Source organism: Pimephales promelas, chromosome 3 (genome assembly GCF_988280905.1).
Source record: "Pimephales promelas chromosome 3, fPimPro1.hap1.1, whole genome shotgun sequence".
Taxonomy (NCBI): Eukaryota; Metazoa; Chordata; class Actinopteri; order Cypriniformes; family Leuciscidae; genus Pimephales; species Pimephales promelas.
In genome coordinates, this window is record NC_142771.1 from 6,317,433 (window position 1) to 6,335,088 (window position 17,656).

Consider the following 17,656-nt stretch of genomic DNA (forward strand, 5'->3'; position numbering starts at 1 on the left):
TATCATTACTTCCTGCATTACTTTCACTTACTTTCCTCCTTACTTTCTTAGTTACTTCCTACATTAATTACAATATGATTCCTTCCTTATTTCCTAACTTTCCTTTGTTACTTCTTGCATTACTTATATAATTACTTCCTTCTTTAATTCCTAATATTCCTTTCTTACTTCCTGCATTATTTAGATTATTATTCCTTCCTTCCTTACTTCCTCAGTTATTTACTTAACCCTCAGCGGTTCTTCGTTTAACAGTCACACTCGGGACCTTCGGGTCAAAATTGATCCAAAGGGCGGGATTCATATTTATAAAAGAAAATCATAATTTTTTTTTTACTTGTTTTTTATAATATTTTTTTCTTTTCTTTTTTGGTGTTTTGAGAAAATTAAAAAAAAAAAAAATTATAATTAGTATTAATGCAATAATTATGACCAAATTTTCCCCCATTGAATATAATAGAAAAAAAATATTAAAAAATAAATAAATAGATATTTAGATATTAGATATTTATTTATTTCATTTTGGAGTCAAGCCTAGGCCTCATAAAAGCAATTTTTGAAATTAGATTGATGCCATCTCGTGGACAAACTGAGCATTTTAAAAATGCAAAACACATGTATAATCTGAATTTTTTTGGTGTGTTTGTGTATAAAAGTGTGTTTGTGTGTGTCTGGATGTGTCTGTTTTGCACTCTTGATGTTTTATAGATTCACCCCTTCACTGTTGTGTGCTTTTTTTCAAGATCGTTGCTGATTTGTAGATTGTACGCACAAAAAAACTCAGTATTTTCACATTTTTGCCAATTTCCCATTCATTTCCTATGCGGGTCATTTTTGACCCGAAGTTCCTGAGTGTGACTATTTTTTTTACGACCACTTAGACTTTTCAAATCCTGTCCCCAATATTTTTGGGTGTTCATATACCAAGTACCATTAAAGTCACCAATTTCGGACCTAAGCTACGATTTTTAACAATTTTTTTTTATTTAACCGCTTCGGGTCATTATTGACTCGAAGTACCCCAGAGGATTAACATCCTTCCTTACATCTTTCATTTCCTACTGTTACTTCCTGCACCTTCGTTCATCCCTTCCTTTCTAAGTTATTTCCTTCCTTACTTGCATCCTCAATTACTTTAAACATCACTTATATTTTCCCTTTGTCTTCCTTTTTTATTTCCTTAGTTTACTTCCTTACAATCTGAAAGGAATGTATGATGGACGCAAGTTACTTTCACAAGTTACCTTGGTTACGTCCATCCCTTTCCTTTTGTACCTCACTTTTTTAGTTAAGAAATGCTGCACATACAAAATCGAAGTAATATCCCATCGAGAATCAAACGTAAGGTTTCTTCTTGTGCTCTCAGATTCGATTTGGAGATTTCCAGATGCTTCCTCGGCTCATCCGGCCTCTGAAGGCATTGTTTGCGGAGGAAATTGAAGAGATGGAGGAGAGGAGAGAAAGGAGAGAGATGAAGAAGAGCAGCGAGCCTTCGTCTAACGGAGAAGAGACGAGCCGAGGTGCCAAGAGAGAGCAAGATGACCTCAACCAAGAAGCAGCCGTCAAACGACTCAAGGCGAACTGATGGCCGATCACTCGGGCTGAGGGTTACATCAACCCAACCTATCAGGAGACAGAACCAGTCGGCTATGAACTTAAAACGTATATCATAAAATCCATGTTGGCTAGGAGTCCAGCTGGGTGTGATTAAAGCAGCTGGAGATTAATCCGAGATACTGACTGCGATCAGAAGTGAAATCTGTCCCGCTGCTATCGATTCTGCTTCAGGCATGACCATGGGAAACTGGTGGTGGGAAAGTACACTACCGAAGATTTGTTTTGGAATGTTTGCCATTTTAATTTAATCCTGAAACAGAAACTTTTCAGCACTGAAGAAAGACATTACGTTTGTTGTTTTCGTGAATTTCACTTCAGTTTGAATCAATTTCTTTTTTTGCGAGTAAACAGTGCGAGTGCAGTGGTGTGTGTGTGTGAAAAAGGCACTTATACGTTTCATTTTCTCCATGTAATTTTATTTTATGCACATGAAATGGCTGATCCGCTTAGGCTTTTCTAATTATTTTAGGGAAATAAACATAAACCTGGATAATTATTTGTCATTATTATATATTTTTGATGTATCCCTCCCCCTTAATATTACTAGTGCAAACACCTTTTTCTTTAGAAAAAAAAAAAAAAATTAGGGTGACTATAGAATATAAATTTAAAATATACCTTTTAAAATGCATATAGTTGGTTTAGCACAAATGCCTAAAATATTTATGTTGGGCATACATATATAACACTATTAATCATCGTTTATTCTGGTCATGTGACCTTTTTCTTTAGAAAAAAAAATTAGGGTGACTATAGAATATATTCTATAGTCACCCTAATTTTTTTTTTTTACTATTTTTACTATATATTTACTGTAAAAAATATATTCAAGATTTGTTATCACAACATATTTTCTTTTGTCAAATCAACTTTATAATAATTTATTTAGTTGAGATAACTTATTATTTTGAGTTTCTGATGGTTAAATTAATCTCCTTCATTGTATTAACTCACTTTTTCCAGTTCAATCAACTTAAAATTTTAAGGCTTACTTACTTTTTTAAGTTAAACCATCAATATTTTTTTACAGTGTATAAATTTCATTATAGCTATAAAATATACCTTTTAAAATAGTTGGTTTAGCACAAATGCCTAAATTATTTATGTTGGGCATACATATATAACACTATTAATCATCGTTTATTCTGGTCATGTGACCTTTTTCTTTAGAAAAAAAAAATTAGGGTGACTATAGAATATAAATTTCATTATAGCTATAAAATATACCTTTTAAAATGCATATAGTTGGTTTAGCACAAATGCCTATATTATTTATATTGGGCATATAACACTATTAATCATCGTTTATTCTGGTCATGTGACTGCTGATTACACATCTATAAAGTTTGCTGAAATAATCGGGTATCATCTTCCAGCTACAGACCATTAAGATTTTAAATTGTGTATTAAACATGATACAAAAGATGTTTTAAGTTTAAAATCGAGCTGAGAGAAAAATACAAAAGATTGATGAAAGGACTATCGGCCAATATCTTCTCTTTCACAACTGGGATATTGAGGTGTTAAAGTCAACATTAAATGGTTTTTGCCTTTTTACTTATGATGAGAAGAAAATGTAGGCCAGGCAGGATGACATTTCAACATCCAAATTCATGATTAAAATAAGAGAGATTGGTGAGTTCAGCTGAAAAGTCGTTTCAAAGTTATCTTGTTCTGAATAACTTTAATTGCTGAAATATTCATAACAAGACTAGAAGCGTGTAATTTAAGTTGGCGTTAAATAATAACAGAAACCACTGGGACAGATGCAGGACTGTGCTTTGTTTAATCGTAACTCAAGACTAGGGCTGCATCATCATTTTTCCCCCAATGGGAACTGATGAAGCTGTCACTAAAGTAGATTGTGCGATCAACTAACAAAGCTTGTGATTTAATGTCATATGTCTCTGGTTTGATGGTTACTCTGTCATTAAGTGCTTCCCAACAGGAAGACATGTTTGCTTTGCCGTTTATGCATATGTCGAGCACTATCTTGACATCTAATCTGATTTCGCCTCTGAAAAATAAACTGAAGTGATATAGCTCAAAGACATGAGAAATTAAACAATGTCTGAAACTGGTATCAATTTATTACACAAAACCCGAATGTGTCTGATCTTGTCGACGGCCCCGGTGTTCACTAGCTGAGTGGTTTTGATCTAATATTCATCATAGCTGTTCAAATGAAGTTTGGTTTGCTGTGAATTCTATTACAGTGGGAATTATCTACACGATTTTTCATAGGCTTTTTTTTCAATGAAAAACATAACTTTTAAATGACAGACTCTTGTGTTAGGTTCTCTGAGGTTTATTAATTTTGATTATGCCTTTTGGACGACTTCATCTAGGAGTGGAGTTTTGAATACAAACATACAAGATCCATAAAATGCTGTAAGCGGTTTTTGTTTTCTACGATTTGTGGGGAAATGTTCTGTATTAACCTCTTAAGTGTCACCAAGGGTATGTTAACAGCAGGTTATGGGCCATAGATATAGACTAAAGCATTGATTACCACAGAATATAATTATGATGTTTACAGTATGTGCTTAAATGTTAATCTACAAGGCAATGGTGAGGTAAAAGCAGAAAAACGCAGGTATTGTTTTTGTTATATCACTTATTTTTGTACATTCATTTACACAGTAATTATACTTTTCTATGAAGAGAACCTTGGACTGACGTTTCATAGTGTGACGTTTCAGTCTGGTATGTTGTTCATACACAGTTTAACATTTAATTATTTTATTTTGTCACACCATCTTTAATGGTAAAAAGATAGCCTGTAGCTAATTTAATCACACTCATACACATTAAAAACTAATGTATGTTCATCCCAGTCTGTCTTGCCTTTTGAACTTCCGTTGTAAATGCGCGTGCACATACCAACGGACGTTCGGAGCGTGAAGCCGCGTTCAGTCAGTGCTGTGGTACGCGGCTCAATTTTCGTTTAAAGTTTTTAAACGTTTTTAAGCTAAAAAAATCGCAATGAATGTGATTCCAGCTATTTCCTCTGTCGTTATAGTTGTGGTGTTGACTGATATTAGAGTTAAAGCAAAGTTTGTTCTTGGAGTGAACAGGCCCAAATAGGGCTTGGGCGTCGTGACGTCATTATTGGCGTGGCGGCCATTTTGGCAGCTTCGCGCATGTAAACATACCAGCAGCAAGTCGAACGAGGAGATGCAGCACACTTTGGGATAAAGAAAAGAAAAAAAGATATTAAAATCGCTAAAAGGTTCTGGAATTTACCGGGATATGTTAAACGGGGAAGCCAGTGACCGGTATGTGGACTAAAACGGCACTTTTAACGGTTTGGATCCATATGAAATTTCCAACAAAGAGTCGGCAAACAGTGGGAACAGTAATCCGGACAAAGGTAACGTTAAGATGCGCTCCACTTCACGTTAGCTTCTAGTTTAGTAACTAACAATCATTCACACATGTACTTTCAACTATGTGTTTCAAAAGTGTAGTAACGTTAGCTGACAAACCTCACGTTTTCTTCCGGGTTTCTCACGTGGCTACTTGAGCTCTTTTCCCGCCGTCTTACCGTTTTAGTATTTTCCTGTAAAATATCCCGTATTTTAATATTCTCATAACATTTACATTAGCCCTTCCATCGGACCAGTTCTCTGTTGTAACGTTACCTTTGTCTGGATTAAGTTAGCATAACGTAACGTACTGTGCTCCCACTGTTTGATGGAAATTTCAAATGAATCCAACCCTTTAAAAGTGCCGTTTTATCCACATACCGGTCCCTGGTTAACATATTAATCGTATCCCGGTAAATTCAGCTTCCTTTTAGGGATTTTAACATCTTTTTATTTTCTTTCTCCCAACTTAGCTGTTTCTCCTCGTTCAACTTGCTGGTGTGTTACATTTCCGAATCTATCAACATGGCCACCACGTCCCAGAATGCAACACGGTGCCCAAGCCCTAATAGGCTTAATCTTAGGCCTAATCTCTGACATATTAAGGCTTAATCTCTGACAGGCCTTAATATTCACCTTCCAGGTTTGTGTTTCTTTTTTATTCTTCAAAACAACTGTTCACTTCTTATTTATTTCTCAGATACTTTCACAATGTTGTAATCGCCTCACTGAGCTCTCCTGACGCTTTTTGCTGTTATAACTATCCTGCAGTTGTCTGGACGCATTTCCTTATTCCACCACCGGAGGTCGCAATTTCCTTATAAATTACACTCAATGTTTTCCACTCCTTGCCTACCTCTGAATGGAGAACCAATTATCGATGAACTACAGACTTGATGACGATGATTAGTCTGTCATTGGCTATCTATTAATTAGATAAGTCCCACAGTGATAGTAGGACATGAGATGTTTTTTTTTTAATTAATTGTGACATATCTGAGGACCAGAACAATCTTTCTTTGCAAACTAACCTCTGTTATTAACAGGACAGATATCCCTGTTGTCCAATAGAGAATGTATCGCTCTTGGTAAGTAGTACAGTAAGTGTAACAGATGTTTTATTTACCATGACAATCCCACTAGTCAACCCCAGAGTTTTAATAGAAGAAAAGCCGGTTCCCTGTCAGAAAAATAGGCTCCACGCTGTCCCTTTAAACCTGCTGGTCTCATAAGAGGTATACGGGTCTGGTTTCAACATAACACTGATGCATCTAGTTCAAAATATTCATCAATATTCATTCATTTGCTCCCCCTGGTCCAGCCGCAGACATTCAGGCTCAGTTTGTCCAGTTGCTGTTCTTCCAGATTTGATGCGTCTTTCTCCCCTCATTTCAGGATGTGTTGTGTTGTGATTTCTTTTCTTTCTTTTTTTCAGGGGGGAGCAACCCCATCATCCTAGTCTCTCGAGTGATTTGGGTGTTGTTCATATAAAAGCATATGCGTGTATCGCCCGCTGTGGTGCAGCTCTTCTCTCAAGCAGGTGCGTTTTCTCAGCATCTCTCTTTACAGTAGGTATTTGTGGATGTGGGTTTGGCCCCTGAAGGGATCCTTTGCTAAATTCAGTTTCATGAAGCTCAGCTCTACTCTTCTCTGCTCAAATGTTGCTCTATCATTGCTCTCGAAACTTATGTTTTGTTTCAACTTTGTTTCAAGTATCAGCTTTGTCTCCGCTATTTCTTTTAGGGTCTGTTTACAGTGTAAACTTTACACCACACACCATTTTTAACTAAAAACGTAAAACTTTGTATGCGTTTTGGCCGTTCGTTGTCGTTACGACTACGGCGTTTTGGGTGCCTGAAAACGCAAACTTTTGAAAACGTGTTTTTGAAGTGCAAGTTTCTGAAAACACAAAAACGTGAATCTCTGAAGAGGATGACGTCATGCACATGCTTATTAAGTGTTCAGTCTATAGTGTTTCATCGCCATCTAGTGGCCTGGCAGCAGAACTGGGTTTTTAGTCGTTAGATCCGTGTGAATTGACAATGGTGTCGTCTGTACGCGGAAAATTCAAAGGAAAAACTTCTCCGTTTTAAACGCATCGTTGTCGTTTAAACATACCCTAAGAGTCGCTAGTTGTCTTCCAGTAAGAGTATAGAGAAATAAAATTGATGTGGAGCTCCTCAGATCTCTTGTTGATGAGAAATGTTTGAGTTGAGATCTTAATTTTTGATTTGTACACTTTGGTATTTTTTGACAACTACGTGGACATGAGATTACTGGGGTCTTTTTGTTTCAGGAGAAAAAAGCCTCAGTAAAATCTTGCGGAAACAACAGAAACTTTGAAGAGAGTGTTAATTTGAGTGTTTCTAGAGCTGTAAATCATTTTGAAAAAGGAAAGCGATTATTTTTGTTCATAGTATCCTTTCAATGGTCAAAGTTACCACAGTTATTGCTCCTGCTGCACTTTATTTGTACCATTTTGATTCATTTTTGTTTACCTTTACCTTTTTAGATTTTGAAAGAATATTGTTTGAAAAGTGAGATCTTTAATTGAAGTCCTTGAAAACCAAAAAAGTAGTGCTTGAAAAGTACTTGAAAGTCCTGGAATTTCATTTTAGAGTATCTATACGAACCCTGTAATAGAGTTCTCAGTTATTATGTCTCAAAATCATCTCAGATGTTTCTCGTAAATCTGTTTTAGGTGGAAAGATTGCAGCTCATAATCTGATTTTGAGAGAGTTCATATTGAAATCTAGGACTTTTGATGGCAGGTTTTGGTATCAAGGAGATCTGAGCACAGTCCGAGAAATTAGTGAGACCTCTTCTGAAATTTGGGAGGAGAACGTTTTTGTAGCAGGAGAAACATCTAAGGAGGAGGAGACTTTAGTATTTCCATTTACTCTCCGTTTAATCTCATATTTGTCTAGTAGAAACCATTGAGATTTCATTTGTGATATTCTCTTTTCTCTTGTATTATGTTAATGTCTCTTTCCCAGAGGAGTTTGTAATTGCTCAATAGTTGCTCTTTCATATCTCGGGTGACTTTAATGGTGTTCATAGTGTAAACTTGAACTATAATGCATGAACTTTAGATGTTGCTCCTCTAAAGTTTATAGGAGAAGTAAAAAAATAGTGTAGTATTGGAAGAATCTGAGAAATGTTTGAGTTCATATTGAGATCTTTACATTTTTAATTGCAGATTTGACCATTTTCGCTCATCGAAGCACAGTTTGAGATAATGACAACAAAATTTTCTCTCTATTCTCTTTTGTGTCCAAAAGCTTGGCGTCATGATGTTTGAGCACGAGATCCTTGAGAACCAATGATGTTTGTTGCTTCTGTCTATTGTTGTCATCCTATCATTCTTCTGTTCCGTTGTTCTGTCTATTTCATCCACCCATCTATCCATCGTTCTCTCTATAGCCCCTTTTCCACCAAAGCATTTTGAGAGCCGGTTCGGAGCCGGTGCCTGTGCGCGAACCAGTGCTTTGCGTTTCGACAGCCAAAGAACCGGTTCGCGGCCGGGAAAACTGGTTCCAAAGCGGCACCAACTCTTTGCTGGACTATAACCGTTCTTTTAGCACGTCATGTTTACGTCGGGGGCAGGGGGCGGGTTTAGATGTGTCCTAAACATCTTTTCTGACCATCGCAAAGCCAAGAGAATCTGCAGAAACACCCAAGCATTTTTATTTATTTATTTATTTATTTTATTTGAAACATAAGCAAAGAAGAAAACTGTCACGATATAGAACAAATAAATGGAAAGAAAAAAGACACAAGACAGGGGTACATAACTTATCAGAAAAGATTACATATCAAACGAAAAGATTAAAAGATTTACAAATTTCAATTGTTTTTAAAGTTTTCTTGGTACACATTTCTAGTGACATGCTAAGACAGTTCACTTCGCGTATACAGATAGGAGCCATCTTAAAAAATAGTCTCGATAAGTCGATCCCCGAACGCCGTTCATACAGTTCAAAAGTTCGTTGAACTTCATACAGTTCAGATCACTCAGCACGACGTTCGTTGTTTGACTTATCGAGACTATTTCCTAAGATGGCTCCTGTCTGTATACGCGAAGTGGACTGTCTTCATAAAGTATCTTCTTATTAAACGCTCTGTACACTTACAAAGTTCTCAATGCTTCGTTTTGCATGTATGGACCCTCATTATGTTACTGTGTTAGTCTAGGGCTATTTTGAGCCTTGTTAGTGGTATAAACTAGCGATTTCTTTTTACTTAGTCACTGCCCCCATTACTAGCATTATACGCGAAACAGTTTTTAGAGATAAAACTCTTTACATTCGATTATCATGAAAACAAATCTCAGAGAACGATTGACTAGGTACCGATGTTCTATTAGACCAAAGGTTCATTGTTCGCCGGAGTTCTCCTTTAAGAGAAACGACTGAGAAATTAAAGCAATTTAATGTGTGGTTTCATTTGCTTTCAGACACAAACACCCAAGCAGGTAAAAGAGTCGGTGATCGACCCAATAGACTCCTTAGTGTGAAGTGTGTTTCAGATTTCTGGTGATTATAGAGTTCTTAAAAACTTGTCCGACATTCTGTCTCTGTCTTTTTCTCAGTGGGAAGTTGAGTGGGCATTCGTGTGTGTGTGTGATTACACCGGATATCATCGTCTAATTCCACAGCACTTCAGCTCACCTGGACAGGCCGGTAATTGCTGGTAGACTCCTAAAACTACCTGACCTGTCCGTCAGATACAGATCAGCGTCAAACTGGAGACACGCCACACTTCTGCTCACTGGAATCTCATTTCTCGTTCCTGAGAAAAGACAGGCTCATCACAGAAGAGCGAGCGAAACAAATCCAGGCAGGTCTTTGATAGCTTAGCAACTACATGAATAAGGCCTTCACGGAGGTTTAAAGGTGTCAGACCATAGACTGTAATAAAAGATGGATGACGCCCCTTCACTCTCTTCCATTGATGAAAAGTGAAGCTGCCAAAGTCCTGATCTGGCGCTGACATCTTGCGCAGATTTGGGACCTGATTCAAGTCAAGTCATTTTCATTCATATAGGGCTTTTAACAATATAGATAGTTTCAAAGCAGCTTTACAGTGATACTAGGAAATTAAAGTAACAGATTGTTTGGCTTTGGGACAGCTCTAGAATAAAGTTATTGTCCTGCTAAAGTTAGTTTTGATTGATTCACTTTCAAAGATCATTAGTTATTAGCGTAGGGGCCGCCAACACGACACCGTTCTAACAGGAAACCCTTAAAGGGTTAGTTCACCCAAAAATGAAAATTCTGTCAGTATTTACTCACCCTCATGTTGTTCCAACCCCGTAAGACCTTCGTTCATCTTCAGAACACAAATTAAGATATTTAAGATATTAAGATCGCTCCTGCATACAGTCCATAGGCTTCTTGAGGGACTGGCTCTTGCTGTCCCCGAAAAGTAGTTGAAGACATCGTTAAAATAGTCCAAGTGACTACAGGGGCTCAATCTTACGTTTATCAAACGACGAGAACACTTTTGTGTATAAAAAAACAACAAAAATAACGACTTTATTTCAACTATTCGTTTATTTCTCCCTCTGCGCGAGTCAGGTTACTAGTTTAATAGCGTAAGCTTCTGTTATTGTACGTCACACGCATCACACACACATGACCAGCGTCGGCCAATAGTGAGCCTACGTGTGACGTAGCTCTACGCAATCACACTACGTTAACTGACTTACAGGCTCATGGAGAAGGAAGTGAATAGTTGAAATAAAGTCGTTATTTTTGTTGTTTTTTTGCGCACAAAAGTGTTCTCGTCGTTTGATAAACTTAAGATTGAGCCCCTGTAGTCACTTGGACTATTTTAACGATGTCTTTAATGACTTTTCGGGGACAGCAAGAGCCAGTCCCTCAAAAAGCCTATGGACTGTATACAGGAGCGATCTTAATATCTTAATTTGTGTTCCAAAGATGAACGAAGGTCTTACGGGGTTGAAACAACATGAGGGTGAGTAAATACTGACAGAATTTTCATTTTTGGGTGAACTAACCCTTTAACGTCCGAGTGATTCCGCGTGTCTGTGCACGCCGTCAAATGTGCGCGCGAAACGAAGCAAAATGTAGATCTACATCTGGGGAGCGATGTTTTTTTTTCCTAGGATGGTAAGGGAACAGTCATAAATGCCATTAACCCCAATGGCGGGTAGGTTTAGGGACGGGGTTGAGGTAAGTCATATATTTATATATACAGTAATAACGTTAAGTCAACGGCGTTCACAAACACGCTGAAAAGCGATTATGCGTCTTAATAGCACGCCAAAAATGGAAATACGAATTGGCGTGTCATACACACGCTACTTCATGAGATCAGTCTGAGAAAAAACGTTTGTGAAAAAGTATTGACCGTGAAGTAGAGCCGCGTAATCAAGGTCTCGCGCACACTTCCGCAGAAACGGTTAGTACAAAGATTACTGTTGAAATAAACAGAGATGGACATTTAGAAATTAAAGCTGAACCTCCAATCTAATCCCGAAAATCAAAAAAAAAAAAAAAAGTATGTTGGTGAACTCGGGGACTAGAAAAGCTGTCAATCATGGCGGCATATTTCGTTTATATAGCATCAAATAAAGAGCTAAGACCAAATTTATTTAAAAAAAACAAACACTTAAACTCAAATTAGCCTAATAAAAACTACCTAAAATGGCAGAAAACATCTTTGGAAAACATTTATTTGAAGTGTAAGTTGATTGTTTCCATCGCGATTCGCGTCCATTAGACTTCATGGGGAGGTTGGGTTTATTAATGCGACCAGTATAGAGGGCGATCGAGGCGCTTTGGCTTCTCTTTCCAGCACTTGTGCGGCACACTTGTGTCCAACTGGTGCATGCTCTGCGTTACGGGCGGCATGGCGGGGGACATTAGTATTCGGGGTGGTTGTGCGGGTCGCTCCCTTGTTCCCGCAGCAGGCAGGTTTGTATTAGCAGCCTGTCGAGAAGCAAACCTCATCTCTGGGGAGCGAGGCGAGACCAGACGCCCTGCTGGAGTTGCATGTCAAATCAGCCTCGTTCTGCTGTGGATCACAGCGCTCGGATCTGCTCGACGTCTCGGTGCAGGAATGACCTGACAGAGAGCGAGAGAGTAGGCAGAGAGAGAAATAGCGATAGCAGAGAGAGGTAGACAGAGAGAAAGTTTAGGATGTGTTTGATGTTTCGGTACTGAAGACACTGCATCGAGACTAAGAGCTTCTGACTCAAAACACTTGAACGCAAAAGCATTTATCTACCATCTCATGTGTAGCATCTATCTATCTATCTATCTATCTATCTATCTATCTATCTATCTGTCTGTCTGTCTGTCTGTCTGTCTGTCTATCTGTCTGTCTATCTGTCTATCTATCTATCTGTCTGTCTGTCTATCTATCATCCCTCTATCTATCTGTCTGCCTATCTATCATCCATTTATCTATCTATCTATCAGCCATCTATCAATCATCTATCTATCTATCTGTCTATCTATCTATCTATCTATCTATCTATCTATCTATCTATCTATCTATCTATCTATCTGTCTATCTATCTATCTGTCTATCTATCTATCTGTCTATCTATCTGTCTGTCTATCTATCTATCTATCTATATATCTATCATATATTTATCTATCAGCCATCTATCTATCATCCATCCATCCATCTATCCATCTAACCATCTATCTATCTATCTGTCTATCTATCTATCTGCCTATCTATCTATCTATCTATCTATCTATCTATCTATCTATCTATCTATCTATCTATCTATCTATCTATCTATCTGTCTGTCTGTCTGTCTGTCTGTCTGTCTGTCTGTCATCCCTCTATCTATCTGTCTGCCTATCTATCTATCTATCCATCATATATTTATCTATCTATCAGCCATCTATCAGCCATCTGTCTGCCTATCTATCTATCTTTCAACCATCTATCATCTATCTATCAATCATACATTTATCTATCTATATCTATCTATCTATCCATCTATCTATCTAGCCATCTATCTATCCATCTAACCATCTATCTATCTGTCTGCCTATCTATCTATCTATCTATCTATCTATCTATCTATCTATCTATCTTTCAACCATCTATCATCTATCTATCAATCATCCATTTATCTAACTACCTATCTATCATCCCTCTATCTATCTGTCTGCCTATCTATCTATCTATCTATCTATCTATCTATCTATCTATCTATCTATCTATCTATCTATCTATCTATCTATCTATCCATCATCCATCTATCTATCAATCATCCATCTATCTAACCATCCATCCACCCATTCACAAGTCAATCCATTGTTCTCTCCTTCGTTCTCTCTAGCCATCACTCTGTCTATCACCCCCCCCCCCCATTTATTCCTCTGTTCGGTTGTTCTGTCTATTCTATCCATCCATCTATCCATTGTTTTCTCTATCTGTAGTTATGTGTATTGTCTTTCTGTCATTCTGTCTATCGTTTCTCGGTCTATCATTCTTTTGTTCTGTCGTTCCGTCCATCCATCAATCTATATATCCATCCTCCCATTGTCCCCCCTTTTGTTCTCTCTATTGGTTCTATTTACCATTCTTTCATGTCGTTCTATTGTTCTATCGTTGTTTTGTTTCATCATTCTCATTATATCATTATTTTGTTCTGTTCTATTGTTTTGTCTATATCTTATTCTGTCTATCATTATTTTGTTGTGACATTCTGTTTCTGTCTATTATTCGACGGTTTATTATTATTTCGTTCTGTCGTTCTATTGTTCTGTCTATCATTCTCTCATTCTATATCATTATTTCATTGTCATTCTATTCTGTCTCATTCTATCTATCATTTCGTTCTGTCATTGTCTATCATTCTCTCATTATATCTATCATTTACTTGAGTGGTTGTCTATATTCTCTGATTCGATTTATCATTTTATTAGGTCGTTCTATTTTACTCTCATTCTATCATTATTTCATTTTGTCGTACTGTCTATCATTCTCTCATTCTATTATTATTTTGTTCTGTTCTATTGTTTTGTCTATCTCGTATTCTGTCTATCATTATTTTGTTTTGTCATTCTGTTTCTGTCTATCATTCCCTCTATCCTTCATTTTGTTCTGTCATTCTATTGTACTGTTGTTCAGGTTCAATGACTTTTTAATAAACTCTATTGCTCCCTTGAGCACAGACACAAGTAACACAAGAACATGTTAATGTATGTACATCAGGGCCGCTGGCAATGCACTGGCCAGATATTTATATGTCTGCATTTGCGTACTTGTGTTGAATATGTTTCTGAACTCAGACGTCAACTGCTAAATCAATCGCTAATTTAAACCCCAGACTAAAGCAGATCGAGCTCGAATGTTTTTTCTTGAAACTATTTTTAAAATCTCCGACTGCCTGGAGCGAACAGTCAATACATGCTGTGCGTCCATGATTCCCCAAAGAGCACTCGCTCTGAACCCTGGATCCCTGCAAAGTCTAAATCAAAGCAAGACTTTTTGTTTAACACCAATGGACTCGTCATTAAAAAAAAAACTTTTGTCCAAAGTGACTATCAAAATGTCGAGAGAGCAACCAATCCAGTTAATCTGGGATAGTCAATCTAAAGATTTAGGATTGTGGCTCCATTTCTATTTGCATACCTCGATTCATACCTCGACCCTGTTTAAAACAGCAGAATAAACTAGCCTTAAAAGTGGTTTGCCATCTTAGCTAGACAGTTTAAAGGGTTAGTTCACCCAAAAATGAAAATTCTGTCAGTATTTACTCACCCTCATGTTGTTCCAACTCAGTAAGACCTTCCATCATCTTCGCAACACAAATTAAGATATTTAAGATATTAAGATCGCTCCTGCATACAGTCCATAGGCTTCTTGAGGGACTGGCTCTTGCTGTCCTCGAAAAGTCATTAAAGACATCGTTAAAATAGTCCAAGTGACTACAGGGGCTCAATCTTAAGTTTATCAAACGACGAGAATACTTTTGTGCGCAAAAACAAAAGTTTCTCCCTCTGCGCGAGTCAGGTTACTAGTTTAATAGCGTAAGCTTCTGTTATTGTACGTCACACGCATCACACACATGACCAGCGTCGGCCAATAGTGAGCCTTCGTGTGACGTAGCTCTACGCAATCACACTACGTTAACTGACTACAGGCTCATGGAGAAGGAAGTGAATAGTTGAAATAAAGTCGTTATTTTTGTTGTTTTTTTATACACAAAAGTGTTCTCGTCGTTTGATAAAGTTAAAATTGAGCCCCTGTAGTCACTTGGACTATTTTAACGATTTCTTTAATGACTTTTTGATGCCAGCAAGAGTCATTCCCTCAAGAAGCCTATGGACTGTATGCAGGAGCGATCTTAATATCTTAAATATCTTAATTTGTGTTCCGAAGATGAACGAAGGTCTTACGGGGTTGGAACAACATGAGGGTGAGTAAATACTGACAGAATTTTCGTTTTTGGGTGAACTAACCCTTTAATGTTGCTGGTCTAGTTTAATGTTTTTTAGAGTGTGTTTTGGGCACTTGATAGCTTATCAATTTGGGAAACCAGCTAGAAGCTATTTTATTTCAGATTTGATGTATGCATGCCATCACAATGTCTTGGTCCTGGTTGGCGTTTGCATGATACCAAACTCATGTAGCACAATACTAGTGCACCTTCTTGGCGCTTTTAGTCAACATTTGAAGTGGAAAAGTTCATCAAAGTTGTCCTAAGGCAAGAACGAATATTGTTAGCCATCAGACACCGTGTTCATTGAGATCCTATATGTTTTTAACTACAGGAAGTCAGTGTTCTGCGGTGTTGGTTATGGACTGCCATTAAACTGTCTTAAGCTGAAGATCGTTAATTTAAACAATCTTTTGCAGGCGCAGAAACTTTGGCTAATCCTCCACTCGTTATAGAGCGAGCCGTGTTTCGTATTGGTTCTCTCTCACTGGTTTGCTTCATCAGCGTTTCAGGGCTCCACTGAGACACGTTCCTCTCGGTCTCTCTGAAATAATTGCTTTCAAGCTCACTGTTTTGTTAAACAGAGAGTGCAAGAAATCCAGACTTTAAAGTGCCCTCAACTCATGATGGAAAACTGCGCTTTAATTAAACCTTTACAATTACACTGTATTCTTGTCAAGTCCGTTATCTTAGTTAAATTAGTGGCATGTATAAATCAATCACATGTAGACTACTTTTGTTTATAGTGAACATTTGAAGTGGATCAAAATTGTCCTAAGACACGAACGGGAATTGTATAACTTTGAAGAAAGCTTTTGATCCTTTTTTGCGTTATGGAAATCATAACTCATAACTCGATTAAACCTGAGCGAATACGCTTATGTGATGTATCACTAGACGTCTGTCACCTGTCGTTGTCCGATGACCCGTATGGATTGGATGATGTGATCCGTAATGCTTTAGCTTCTCGCTTTGAGAATTAGTGACCCATATGAGCCTTTCAGCAAAACACTTGTGTTTCTTTCTCTCTGTGTGTGTCTTAATTTTTTCCTCTCGACTGTTTCCTCCCTTTTTGGAAAGGCAAGTTTAAAGATAAGGTGATAAACTGGCTTCTCTCCGAAGATTATTATGCATCTGGAAACAGGTGTTTTTACTTATTGTGATGAGAAAATAATGTAAATTTGTACATCTTAATGGCCAGAGGCCATTAATTCTGAAGTTTGATATCGTGGCTTCAAGAAAAGATCGAAATAATTAAAGAAAAACGTGTGGACAGTTAATAAAAAGCATATCATAATGGTGCTCGGATGAGCATGTGTGGGTGGGAAAGGTCACTGCTCAGTTTTATTATGAAAATTATGACTTTCTGAGGCTCCACACCACAAAGTGATTTTAATGAAACTGGCTATATTCTCAGGGCTAACAGTAAAACAGCCCTCAGCTTCAGTTTCAATGTCATTGATTTGTTAGAATCGATGGTATCCCGCTATTGACGGCTCACTGCAATCTCCCGCTGCCCTTCACAGCGGTAGTGCTACTCAAAAACAGCCGTGTTGATTTTAAACTCTTCAATAATGCATCGAGTCTGTGTTTGACTAATCGTAGCGCAGCGGTTGTGTGTCTTTAGAGTTAGCGGCATCAGAGCTAAAGCTTCTAAAAGTGTAAAAATAGAGATAGTCCAGTGCATCCATCCATCCATCACATCATATTTGTAATTTTTGAACACTCTTAAAAATAAGGGTCGATGGTTCCACAAAAAACCTTTAACGCCGCTAGAATCTTTCCGTTCCACAAAAGGTTCTTTAGAACTTAAAAAACAAAATAGATTTTTGTTTTTACTTGTTTCATGGAAGCTTGTTTCTCAACATGACATCATGACTTTTGCGTAAACATGCACGCCACTTTCGAGTCAGGTGGCGTGTTATCTCTACGCATTTTGAGCTATCCGCGTGTATGTCTACGCCATTAACGTCCGCGTCATTCCGCGTGTCTGTACACGCAGTCAAATCTCCAGTCATAAATGCCATTAACCCCAGTGACGGTTAAGTTTAGGGACGGGGTTGAGGTAAGTCATATATTTATATAACGTTAAGTCAACGGCGTTCATAAACACGCTGAAAGGCGATTATGCGTCTTGATGGCACGCCAAAAATGGAAATACGAATTGGCGTGTCATACACGCTACTTCATGAGATCAGTCTGTGTTTCTGCCATAGAATAAAAAATCAAAAAGGCAATT

The 17,656-nt window shown here is 37.6% G+C and overlaps 1 protein-coding gene and 1 long non-coding RNA gene across 4 annotated transcripts in view; both read left to right on the top strand.

Annotated features, from left to right (window-relative positions):
- Positions 1-1,987, top strand: part of elac2 (elaC ribonuclease Z 2) — a 38,111-nt gene extending 36,124 nt beyond the window's left edge. The window contains exon 24 of the mRNA XM_039655231.2: positions 1,364-1,987. Coding sequence (XP_039511165.2) covers positions 1,364-1,582 — 219 coding nt within the window. The 3' untranslated portion in view covers positions 1,583-1,987. The remainder of the gene's footprint in view (positions 1-1,363) is intronic.
- Positions 1,988-4,809: 2,822 nt separating this feature from the next.
- Positions 4,810-17,656, top strand: part of LOC120466538 (uncharacterized) — a 30,586-nt gene continuing 17,739 nt past the window's right edge. For all 3 annotated transcript variants that reach the window (XR_016150639.1, XR_016150641.1, XR_016150642.1), the window contains exons 1-3: positions 4,810-4,987; positions 5,456-5,625; positions 6,418-6,522. This is a non-coding gene — a long non-coding RNA (uncharacterized LOC120466538). The remainder of the gene's footprint in view (positions 4,988-5,455; positions 5,626-6,417; positions 6,523-17,656) is intronic.